General features: G+C 47.4%; 1 protein-coding gene across 1 annotated transcript in view; it reads left to right on the top strand.

Moving 5' to 3' along the window:
- The window catches only part of col24a1 (collagen type XXIV alpha 1), a 677,579-nt gene that overhangs the window by 151,940 nt on the left and 512,948 nt on the right, over nucleotides 1-12,691 (top strand). The window contains exon 3 of the mRNA XM_085983549.1: nucleotides 272-1,716. Coding sequence (XP_085839675.1) covers nucleotides 272-1,716 — 1,445 coding nt within the window. The remainder of the gene's footprint in view (nucleotides 1-271; nucleotides 1,717-12,691) is intronic.

The raw sequence follows: 12,691 nt of genomic DNA, 5'->3' as shown, positions 1-12,691 counted from the left end.
TGAGAATGTGGAACTCGCTACCACAGGGAGTGGTTGAGGCGAATAGTATCGATGCATTTAAGGGGAGGCTGGATAAACACATGAGGGAGAAGGGAATAGGAGGATATGGTGATGGGCTGAGATGAAGAGGGGTGGGAGGAGGCTGGTGTGGAGCATAAACACAGGCACGGACCAGTTGGGGTCGAATGGCCTGTTTCTGTGCTGGAGATTCTCTGTAATTCTATTAAATGAATCGCTTCAGGACATTTCTCTTTGCCTTTTTTAATTCCAGGTGTCGACATTCTCCAGAAACTCGGTCTTGCCGACAGCAAAGCACAATTATCATCGCCGTCTCCCTCTCGCCAAGCATGGGCGCCGCTCTCGTTACCTCCGGGGATCACGGTGACAGGGTCGGGCGTTATCCTGTCACGCCACGCTCACGTTGAAGCTCCGACCGCAAGCCTCATGCCGCTAGATATTGGGGATGAATTCACAATAGTTGTCAGTCTCCGCTCTCACAGAGCCAACAACGCTTTCCTCTTTAGCATTAGAAATAAAAACAGACTCCAGTTCGGTGTACAGATTTTACCGCGGAAATTAGCCATCTACGTTGCCGAGAAGCCGTCTGTATATTTTGATTATAACGCTCACAATGGACAATGGCATTCATTCGCTATCGGAATTAAGGGCAAAACCGCTTCCTTCGCTGCCGATTGTGGCGAAAAGCTCATCAGCAAGGAGCTACTCGTCGAACCACAGAGATTTGTTTCCGGCAGCAAGCTAACGTTGGGAAGGATGAACTTCAAATCGGTGCCGTTTGAAGGCGCCATATGCCAGCTCGATATTTATCCGAATGCGCAAGCTTTGACGAACTATTGCAGTTACGTGAAGAAACAGTGCCGTCACGCGGACACCTACCGATCCCCGTGGCCACCGCTCACCACCCCACCCACTACAGGTGCCGGCTCAAGCTCTCTCTATCCAAGCTCTTCACTGAGCGAGGACAGGCAAACTAGACCACGTTCGACTTCAACATCGCCTCACATCTTGAGCACGCAAGAGCAAAAGGCTACTGACAGTAATATATATTTAGGTCACTCATTGACCAGAGGCATAGAAACTAACACCCAAAGGAATTCGCCTGAATCACGGATTTCCTTCCCACCGCCTCCAACTGCGCGATCGCCAACTCCTCGCTTCAAGGATACTTTGAGATTGCATCAATCCTATGACGCCGAGATGGGCCCTGCCACTCGCCAGCCTGCCGTTCACCCACATGTTAAGACTGATGCCAGACAACTGGAAGCGTCATCCAGCAGGGAGGGAACTGAAGCTGAAGAAGATCACCCTGAAAATGTCAGGGAAGACGAAAATCAGAAAAGTCTGATGTTACCCGGTGTTAAAGATTTACCACCCGCAACCTCACTGCTGAAGCAGCGCAAGATAAAAGAAAGTCTTGGCAACGTAAACCGCTCCGAGATGGTGAAGCAAAATTCCGACCAGCTCCTGGAAATACAGATGATCAATGCAACCTTGTACAGGGCCTCAAAGGAAACTTCTTTACCAAATCAGAGCAACTTCTGGGATGAAAATGTTCACTCCTCTGTGGATTCAGATCCTGCCGTGGAAAATTCACACGAAATTGATATGGAAAACTATGACTATGATTACGAAGACTACCTCGACTATTTGGATTACGAAGGTTTGCCGGGGCCAAAGGGGGAGCCAGGACCACCTGTAAGTCTTTTGCTTTATTCAAACCAGTGATGCACAAATATTCAGCAAAAGGGTCTTCAGTGGAGGTCCTTACGATTAGGAAAGGGTTTGATGGGGTTAGACACAGGGAAGATGTTTCCACTAGGGGGCCATAAATACAAGATGGTCACCAATAAATCCAGGAGAAACATCTTTACCCCGAGAGTGGTGAGAATGTGGAAAAAAAAAAGAGAATGCTGGAAATACTCAGCGGGTCGGGCAGCATCTGTGGAGAGAGAAACAGAATTAACATAGAAACATAGAAGATAGGAGCAGGTGTCGGCCATTCGGCCCCTCAAGCCTGTTCCGCCATTTAATGAGATCCTGGCTGATCATCCAAACTCAGTACCCTGTCCCTGCCTTCTCCCCATATCCCTTGATCCCTTTAGCCTTAAGAAATATATCTAACTCCTTCTTGAATATATTTAATGAATTGGCCTCAACTGCCTTGTGTGGTAGAGAATTCCACAGGTTCACCACTCTCTGGGTGAAGAAATTCCTCCTCATCTCAGTCCTAAATGGCTTACCCCTTATCCTTAGACTGTGACCCCTGGTTCTGGACTCCCCCGCCATCGGGAACATCCTTCCTGCATCTAGTCTGTCTAGTCCTGTTAGAATTTTATAAGTTTCAATGAAATCCCCTCTCATTCTTCTAAACTCCAGCGAGTATAAGCCCAATCGACCCAATCTCTCCTCATATGTCATTCCTGCCATCCCAGGTATCAGTCTGGTGAATCTTCACTGCACTCCCTCCATGGCAAGAACATCCTTCCTCAGATAAGATTTCAGGTTGATGACCCTTCGTCAGAACTGGCTTTTTTTTATGGTAATGGGACAAGTTAAGAAACAAAAGATGGCTCTAGATGAAGTGTAAATGGCATTGGCAGAATGAAAGACAGCTGCCATGTGGGAGAGAGAAAAAAATAATAATAATAAATAAAGAAAAAAAATAAATGGAAAAAAAAGATAGGGGCCGAGGTTACGATCTGAAATTGTTGAACTCGATGTTGAGTCCAGAAGGCTGTAAAGAGCCTAATCGAAAGATGAGGTGCTGTTCCTCGAGCTTACATTGAGCTTCGTTGGAACAGTGTAGGAGGCCGAGGACGGAGAGGTCAGAGTGGGAGTGGCGTGGAGAATTAAAGTGACAGGCGACCGGAAGCTCGGGGTCACCCTTACGGACTGAGAATGTGGAACTTGCTACTACAGGGAGTGGTTGAGGCGAATAGTATAGATGCATTTAAGGGGAAGGTAGATAAGCACATGAGGGAGAAAGGGTGATGTGCCTTCAATAACCACAAAACTAGAAGTTATTAACTTAAACAAATTGGCTTTTAATCACTAAGATCAGAGCTAACATCTCAACACACCGACTGGCTCACAGGAATGAGTCATACAGATCCTGGGATCTTTATGTAAGAGAAGTCAGGGGCGGAGCCAAGAGCCAAGACCTGGAACCTTCCAGGTTAGTCAGGGAAGAGGAAGTGAAACTATACACCGTGTGGGGGAGGGTAATATACATGAGTGCAAAACGAATACAGGCACGACAAACACATTTCATTACATTCACCCCTTCTTTAGATTTAGTCCATCGGGGTGATGTTTCTTAAAAGTTGGTAGAAGTGAGTCTGTCAGGAGGTTTTGCGGTTCTCAGTGATCGGCGCAAAGCCGGTTGGGGTGCCTCTAGGGGAATGGATTCTGGTTCTTCCGCTGTCCGGGCCTCCGCAGTGCCTTCCAGGTTATCTGCAGTGTCCTCCAGGTTAAAGTTGGGTATTGATACCTCTGGGCGTCCTGCATCTTTTTGGTGTAGGTCTTCCTCGGGTAGTCTCTCATCGTTCTCTCCGCTCCCCGAGGGAGCGAGGTCTTTTATGGAAACAGTGTCCTCTCGCCCGTCAGAGTATTCGATATAGGCGTACTGAGGGTTTGCATGGAGGAGCTGTACCTTTTCCACAAGGGGGTCCGTTTTATGGCCTCTCACGTGCTTCCGCAATAGTACTGTCCCCGGAGACGTCAGCCACGCGGGTAGAGATATGCCCGAGGTGGATTTCCGGGGGAAAACGAACATCTTTTCGTGAGGGGTGGCGTTAGTGGCTGTACATAACAGAGACCTTATGGAGTGGAGCACGTCTGGGAGGACTTCCTGCCAGCGGGAGGTCGGAAGGCCTTTTGACTTTAAGGCTAACGTGACAGCCTTCCAAACAGTAGCATTCTCCCTTTCCACTTGCCCATTACCCCGGGGGTTGTAGCTAGTGGTTCTGCTAGTGGCTATCCCCTTTGAGAGCAAGAACTGGCGCAGTTCGTCACTCATAAATGACGTCCCCCTATCGCTGTGTATGTAGTTCGGCATGCCAAATATGCAGAATAGATTACAGAGACACTTGATGACCGTGGCACTGGTCATGTCTGGGCAGGGAATGGCGAAGGGGAAGCGGGAATATTCATCGATGATATTGAGGAGGTATACGTTACGGTCGGCAGAGGGAAGGGGTCCCTTGAAGTCCAGACTTAGGCGCTCGAATGGCCGTGTGGCTTTGATAAGGTGTGCACGGTCAGGCCTGTAGAAACGAGGCTTACATTCCGCACAGATGCGGCAGGCTCTGGTCATTGCCCTGACCTCCTCGATGGAGTGGGGCAGATTGCGGGACTTTATAAAATGGTATAGTCGGGTGACCCCTGGGCGACAGAGGTCGTTGTGGAGACCCTGTAATTTGTCCGTATGAATGCTGGCACACATTCCCCGCGATAGGGCGTCTGGGGGTTCATTAAGGGCTCCCGGCCTGTACATAATATCATAGTCGAATGTGGATAGTTCGATCCTCCACCTGAGTATTTTGTCATTCTTGATTTTCCCCCTTTGTTTGTTATTAAACATGAAAGCCACCGACCGCTGGTCGGTGAGCAGGGTGAAACGTTTGCCGGCTAGGTAGTGTCTCCAGTGCCGCACTGCCTCCACTATAGCCTGTGCCTCCTTCTCGACAGAAGAGTGCCTGATTTCAGGTCCCTGAAGGGCTCGGGAGAAGAAGGCCACAGGTCTCCCAGCCTGATTGAGGGTCGCAGCTAAGGCAAAGTCTGACGCATCGCTTTCGACTTGAAAGGGAATGCTTTCGTCCACTGCACACAGTGCAGCCCTTTCAATGTCCTGTTTGATACTGGTGAAAACCTCCCGAGCTTCAGCTGATAGTGGGAAGGACGTCGATTTAATGAGGGGTCGGGCCTTATCAGAGTAATTGGGCACCCATTGGGCATAATACGAAAAAAATCCCAGGCACCTTTTTAAAGCTTTGGGATTGTGTGGCAGGGGCAGTTCCTTTAGGGGGCGTAATCGGACAGGGTCCGGTCCAATTACCCCATCTTCCACCACACAGCCGAGGATACAGAAACGGGTTGTGTTGAAGACACATTTGTCTTCGTTGTAGGTTAGATTCAGCTTTAGGGCAGTTTTTAAAAATCTCGCAAGATTTAGATCGTGGTCTTGCTGGTTGTGCCCGCAGATAGTGACATTGTCCAGATAGGGGTAGGTAGCTTGTAGTTTACTCTCGTCAACCATGCGGTCCATCTCACGTTGGAAGACCGAGACCCCATTTGTTACTCCGAAGGGCACTCTGAGAAAATGGTAGAGGCATCCGTTCGCCTCAAAGGCGGTGTATGGGTGGTCCTCCATTCTAATGGGGAGCTGGTGATACGCGGATTTGAGGTCGATAGTCGAGAAGACTCGGTATTGCGCAATCTGGTTGACCATTTCTGATATGCGGGGTAAAGGGTAGGCGTCCAGCTGGGTATAAATATTAACAGTCTGGCTGTAGTCAATTACTATCCGTTTCTTTTCGCTATTTTTAACTATGACTACTTGGGCACGCCACGGACTGGTACTGCATTCAATAATGCCTTCCCGCAGGAGTCTGTCCACTTCCGCCTTGATAAAGTGTCTGTCTTCCAGACTGTACCGTCTACTTTTGGTCGCTATGGGCCTACAGTTCGGAGCGAGATTAGCGAATAAAGAGGGCGGGCTGATTTTTACGGTTGATAGGCCACAGACTGTGAGTGGCGGCTGGGACCCGCCATATGCTAGCGTGACACTTTCGTGGTGGCACTGGAAGTCCAGGCCCAAGATTACATTAACACAGAGTTCTGGCATCACGAGGAGTTTTAAATCCTTGTAGTCCGTGCCTTTTACAGTCAGTGTTACCACACAGTAGCCCAAAATGTCCGAAGTGTGGGGCTTAGCAGCCATAGCAATTCTGCTCCATGTAGGGGTTACCGTTAATGAGTGCCGCCGTACCAGGCTAGGGTGGATAAAACTCTCGGTACTCCCACAGTCAATTAAACATTTCGTTAAATTCCCGTTTACCTGTATGTCCATCATGGATTTTGTCAACGGGTGTGGCCTGGATTGATCCACCGTGATCGAAGCCACTGTTGGGCCCTGGGCGGCCGTTGAGTCGGGAAAAGATGGCGGATCCCAAGATGGCGGCCCGCACGGCACGCATGAGGCGGTGACGGAGTTGGAAATCGGATTCCCCCTGCAGACTTTGCTAAAATGCCCCTTTTTCTTACATTTGAAGCATGTAGCGTCCTTCGCTGGGCATCGTTGTCTGGGGTGCTTGGCCTGGCCGCAGAAGTAGCATTTCAGGCCTCGAGACATTGCCGCTGTAGTAGGACTCCTGGGTGAACTTCTGTGTGGGGACTCCGGCGGTGTAGAGCTGGTCTGAGACCTGGATGGGGAAGATGGCTGATTCCAAGATGGCGGCCCACTCGGCGCGCACGAGGCGGTGAGGGCCGCATGGCCAGAAGAATAAGAGTCAGAGTTTTTCTGGGCCACGTCCAGCGATTGCGCAGTGGCCACTGCCTTTTTTAAGTCCAGGACCTCCTTCTCCAGCAGTCTCTGCCGGATATAATTCGATTTGAGGCCCGTGATGAAGGAATCGCGGACCAATTCATCAGAGTACACGTTGGCCATCACGGCCTTGCAGTTACAGTCCCGGACCAAGTCCTTTAGGCCCTGTAAGAAATCGTCCATTGATTCCTCAGGTCGCTGCCTGCGTGTAGCCAGCAGATGTCTGGCGTACACTTCGTTTACTGGCCTCTGGTATTGGGCCTTCAGGATAGTGATGGCCTCCGTGTAAGAGGTGGCGTCCCGGATGAACGAATAAATCCAATGACTAACGCGAGTAGTCAGTAGACTCAGTTTATCTACCTCGCTAGCGGAAGAGGCCCTCGCGAAGAGTTCGAAGCATTTGAGCCAGTGTCCAAATTGATTTGATGCTTCAGCAGAATGTGGATCCAAGTCCAGACGCTCTGGTTTTAGGAGTCGATCCATCCTAGTATTCTTTAGTGATTAAAATTGATGTGCCTTCAATAACCACAAAACTAGAAGTTATTAACTTAAACAAGTTGGCTTTTAATCACTAAGATCAGAGCTAACATCTCAACACACCGACTGGCTCACAGGAATGAGTCATACAGATCCTGGGATCTTTATGTAAGAGAAGTCAGGGGCGGAGCCAAGAGCCAAGACCTGGAACCTTCCAGGTTAGTCAGGAAAGAGGAAGTGAAACTATACACAGTGTGGGGGAGGGTAATATACATGAGTGCAAAACGAATACAGGCAAGAACGAATACAGGCAAGACAAACACATTTCATTACAAAGGGATAGAAGGATATGTTGATGGGGTGAGATGAAGAGGGGTGGGAGGAGGCTGGTGCGGAGCATAAACACCGGCACGGAGCAGTGGGGCTGAATGGCCTGTTTCTGTGCTGTGGACTCGATGTAATATGTGAGTCTGATGCGGTGCATTTACTCCATCCCATGCGGGTTGCCTGCGTGGTTTGTCACTGTGATTTCTTTTCTGCTCTTGTCGTTTGTTGCTTCTCGGTGATTCCATCTGTCGAAGAAAGAACTTGGGTTTGTATACTGCCTCTCATGACCTTGGGGCGACCCGGCGCACTTTGTGGCCAGTGGATTGGCTTTTTGGAAGTGCAGTCGTGCGGACATCACTGCAGCCAGTCTCCATACTACCTCACTGAAAGGTTCCGCTGCCGATCTATCCTAACGCGCATCAAGTCCCGCTCGCCCGTTCACCCACCCACCACCCCCCACCCCCTGTGCTCGTTGACCTACATTGGTTCCCAGTCCGACATTGCCTCGATTTTAAAATTCTCATCCTTGTTTTCAAATCCCTCCATGACCTCGCCCCCTCCCTATCTCTGTAATCTCCTCCAGCCCTACAATCCTCCGTGATCTCTGCGCTCCTCCAATTTTGGCCTGTTGAGCATCCCCTGAATTTAATCGCTCCACCATTGGCGGCCGTGCCTTCAGCTGACTAGGTCCTAAGCTCTGGAATTCCCTCCTTAAACCTCTCCGGCTCTCTCCTCCTTAAAACCTCTTTGACCAAGTTTTTGGTCACTGCCCTAATATCTCCTTATGTGGCTCGGTGTCAAATTTTGTTTGATAATTGCTCCTGTGAAGCACATTGGGAGGTTATACTACATTAAAGGCGCTATATAAATGCAAGTTGTTGTTGTTGTAGTCTGATGCACTACGTTTAGGTCTCCAGTGATGTGAGCTCCATTAGCTTTGCATTTCATTCACACGTTTCCCCTGCTTTTCTGACTGTGATGACCTGGATGTCGTATCATCTTGAGAGCCAAAAAACTCCAGGTCCAGCAACTTCAGGAGACAGCATTGATCTTTTTAAACATCTTAATCACCTTCCCCACTGCACCAGGTGCCAGGATCCCTCCTTGTGGGGCAGGCTTGATGGACCAGTTGGTCTTTTCCTGCCCGTCACTTTTTGTAAGCTCGTATTAATAATATCATGCTTTACGTGAGTAGCGCAGACAAGCATTTAACAAAAGTGCCCACAAACATAGTCAGTCTCGGCAAACTTCCGATTTACTCTGTGTGTCTGAGTGTGTGTGTGCTTGTGTGTGTGAGTCTGTGTGTGTGAGTGTGTCTGTGTGTGAGTGTCTGTGTGTGAATGTGTGTGAGTGTGTGTGAATGTGTGTGTATGTGACTGTGAGTGAGTGTGAATGTGTGTGTGCATGTGACTGTGTGAGTGAGTGTGAATGTGTGTGTGTGTGTGTGAATGTGTGTGTGTGTGTGTGGTGTGTGAATGTGTGTGTGTGAGTGTGAGTGTGAATGTGTGTGTGAATGTGTGTGCTGTGTGAATGTGTGTGTGAGTGTGTGTGTGAATGTGTGTGTGAGTGAGTGTGTGAGTATGTGTGTGTTCTGTGTGAATGTGTTGTGTGTGTGTTCTGTGTGAGTGTGTGTGTTGGGTGTGTGAGTGTGAGTGTGTTGTGTGTGTGTGTGAGAATGTGTGTTGTGTGAGTGGTTTTGTGTGAGTGTGTGTTGTGTGAGAGTGTGTTGTGTGAGTGTGTTGTGTGTGTTGTGTGTGAGTGTGAGTTGTATATGGTAATAGTCATGGGTGATATTAATCTCCATATCGATTGGACAAATCAAATTGGCCATGGTAACCTTGAGGAGGAGTTCATAGAGTGCATCCAGGATAGTTTCCTAGAACAGTATATAATGGAATCAACCAGGGAGCAGGCTATCTTGGATCTGGTACTATGTAATGAGACAGAATTAATAAATGATCTCATAGTAAAGGATCCTCTAGGAAAGAATGATCATAACATGGTTGAATTTCAAATCAGTTGGAGGGTGAGAAAGTTGTATCTCAAACCTGATCTTAAACAAAGGCAATTACAATGGCATGAGGGCAGAACTGGCTAAAGTGGACTGGAAAAATAAATTAAAGGGTAAGACAGTTGAAATGCAGTGGCGGACATTTAAGGAGATATTTTATAACTCTCAACAAAAATATATTCCAGTGAAAAAGAAAGATTTTAAGAGAAGGGAGCACCATCCGTGGCTAACTAAGAAAGTAAAGGATGGTATCAAATTGAAAATGAAGGCATACAATGTTGCCAGGATTGGTGGGAGACCAGAGGATTGGGAATTTTTTTAAACCAGCAAAGGATGACTAAAAAAAAATAAAGAGAGACAAGATGAATTATGAGAGTAAACTGGCAAGAAATATTAAAACAGAAAGTAAGAGCTTCTACAGGTATATAAAAAGGAAGAGGGTAGCTAAAGTAAACGTTGGTCCCTTAGAGGATGAGATCGGGGAATTAATAATGGGGAACGGGGAAATGGCAGAGACTCTGAACAAATATTTTGTATCTGTCTTCATGATAGAAGACACTAACAACATCACAATAACGGATAATCAAGGGGCCACAGGGAGGGGGGAACTAAAGACAATCGTTATCACTAAGGAAAAAGTACTTGGTAAAATAATGGGACTAACAGACGACAAGTCCTCTGGGCCAGATGGCCTGCATCCCAGGGTCTTAAAAGAAGTGGCTGCAGAGATAGTGGATGCATTGGTTACAATATACCAAAATTCCCTGGACTCTGGAGAGGTCCCAGTGGATTGGAAAACCGCTAATGTAACACCCCTATTTAAGAAAGGAAGGTGACAGAAAGCAGGAAACTATAGACTGGTTAGCCTAACATCTGTCGTTGGGAAAATGCTGGAGTCCTTCCTTAAGGAAGCAGTAGCAGGGCATTTGGAAAATCATAATGCAGTCAAACAGAGTCAGTGACGTAAGAAAACTACTAGGTACTTGGTCTAAGTATTAAACAAGGCTTTAATCAACTGTTTTTCAACATGGAGGTCTAGTTGTGTCCTTCACTAGTTCCTGTTAAAGAATGTCCTGAGCAAGCTGGGCCCATGCCCGAGTATTTATACTCTCCCTGGACAGCGCCACCAGCAGGCCACCCAGTATCATTTCATAAGTCATTTCCAGATGAATGACAAGATTCATGTCAGTCAGCATGGTTTTATGAAAGGGAAATCATGTTTAACATATTTGCTGGAGTTCTTTAAGGATATAACGAGCAGGGTGGATAAGGGTGAGCCAGTGGATGTGGTGTATTTGGATTTCCAGAAGGCATTCGATAAGGTGCCACATAAAAGGTTACTGCATAAGATAAGAGCTCACGGAGTTGGGGGTAATATATTAGCATGGGTAGAGAATTGGCTAACTAACAGAAAGCAGAGAGTCGGGATAAATGGGTCATTTTCCGGTTGGCAAACGGTAACTGGTGGGGTGCCACAGGGATCGGTGCTGGGGCCTCAACTATTTACAATCTATATTAATGACTTGGATGAAGGGATCGAGTGTAATGTAGCCAAGTTTGTGGATGATACAAAGATGGGTGGGAAAGCAAGTTGTGCAGAGGACTCAAAGAATCTGCAAAGGGATATAGACAGGCTAAGTAAGTGGGTAAACATTTGGCAGATGGAGTATAATGTGGGAAAGTGTGAGGTTATCCACTTTGGAAGGAAAAATAAAAAAGCAAATTATTATTTAAATGGAGAGAGATTACAAAATGCTACAGTTCAGAGAGACCTGGGGGTTCTAGCGCATCAAACACAGCAAGTAATCAAAAAGGCAAATGGAATGTTGGCCTTTATTGCAAGGGGGTTGGAGTATAAAAGTAGGGAAGTCCTGCTACAACTGTACAGGGTATTGGTGAGACCACACCTGGAGTACTGCGTACAGTTTTGGTCTCCTTATTTAAGGAAGGATATACTTGCATTGGAGGCAGTTCAGAGACGATTCACTTGGTTAATTCCAGAGATGAGGGGGTTGACTTATGAAGAAAGGTTGAGCAGGCTGGGCCTATACTCATTGGAATTTAGAAGAATGAGAGGTGATCTTATTGAAACATATAAGATACTGAGGGGGCTCGACAGGGTAGATGCAGAGAGGATGTTTCCCCTCGTGGGGAAATCTAGAACTTGGGGGCATAGTTTCAGAATAAAGGGTCGCCCTTTTAGAACTGAGATGAGAAGAAATTTCTTCTCTCAGAGGGTTGTAAATCTGTGGAATTCTCTGCCCCAGAGAGCCGTGGAGGCTGGGTCATTAAATACATTTAAGGTAGAGATAGACAGATTTTTGCAAGATAAGGGAGTGAAGGGTTATGGGGAGCAGGTGGGGAAGTGGCTTTGAGCCCAAGATCAGCCCTGATCTTATTGAATGGTGGAGCAGGCTCGAAGGGCCAAGTGGCCTATTCCTGCTCCTATTCCTTATGTTCTTATGTGTGTGTGTTGTGTGTATGTGAGTGTGAGTTGTGTGTGTGTTGTGTGTTGAGTGTGAGTGTGTGTGTGTGTTGTGTGTTGTGTGTAAGTGTGTGAGTGTGTGTTGTGTGTGTTGTGTGAGTGTGTGTGAGAGGTTCACTCGGTTAATTCCTGAGATGAAGGGGTTGACGTATGACGAAAGGTTGAGCAGGTTGGGCCTATACTCATTGGAGTTTAGAAGAATGAGAGGGGATCTTATTGAAATGTATAAGATACTGAGGGGGCTTGACAGGGTAGATGCTGAGAGGATGCTTCCCCTTGTGGGGGAATCTAGAACTAGAGGGCATAGTTTCAGAATAAGGGGACACCCTTTTAAATCAGAGATGAGGAGGAATTTCTTCTCCCAGAGGGTCGTGAATCTTTGGAATTCTCTCCCCCAGAGAGCTGTGGAGGCTGGGCCATTGAACATATTTAAGGTGGAGATAGACAGGGAGTGATAGGGAGTGAAAGGTTATGGGGAGCGGGCAGGGAAGTGGAGTTGAGGTCAAGATCAGATCGGCCATGATCTTATTGAATGGCGCAGCAGGTTCGAGGGGCCGAATGACCGACTCCTGCTCCTACGTCTTATGGTCTTATGTTATGTTCTTATGTGTGTGTGGTTTTGTGTGAGTGTGTGTGTGAGTGTGAGTTGTGTGTTGTGTGTGTGTGTGTGTGTGTGTGTTGTGAGTTGTGTGTGTGGTTGTGTGTATGTGTTGTGTGTGTTGTGTGTGTGAGTTGTGTGTGTGTTGTGTGTGTGTTGTGTGTGTTGTGTGTGTGAGTGAGTTGTGTGTGTGTTGAGTTGTGTGTGTGTTTGTGTGTGTTGTGTGTT

The sequence above is a fragment of the Somniosus microcephalus genome, chromosome 3 (assembly GCF_052327205.1).
Source record: "Somniosus microcephalus isolate GS21.2 chromosome 3, FLI_Smic_1.0, whole genome shotgun sequence".
Taxonomy (NCBI): domain Eukaryota; kingdom Metazoa; phylum Chordata; class Chondrichthyes; order Squaliformes; family Somniosidae; genus Somniosus; species Somniosus microcephalus.
The sequence above is the reverse complement of the archived record's forward strand: the minus strand, read 5'-3'. Positions and strand labels throughout refer to the sequence as shown.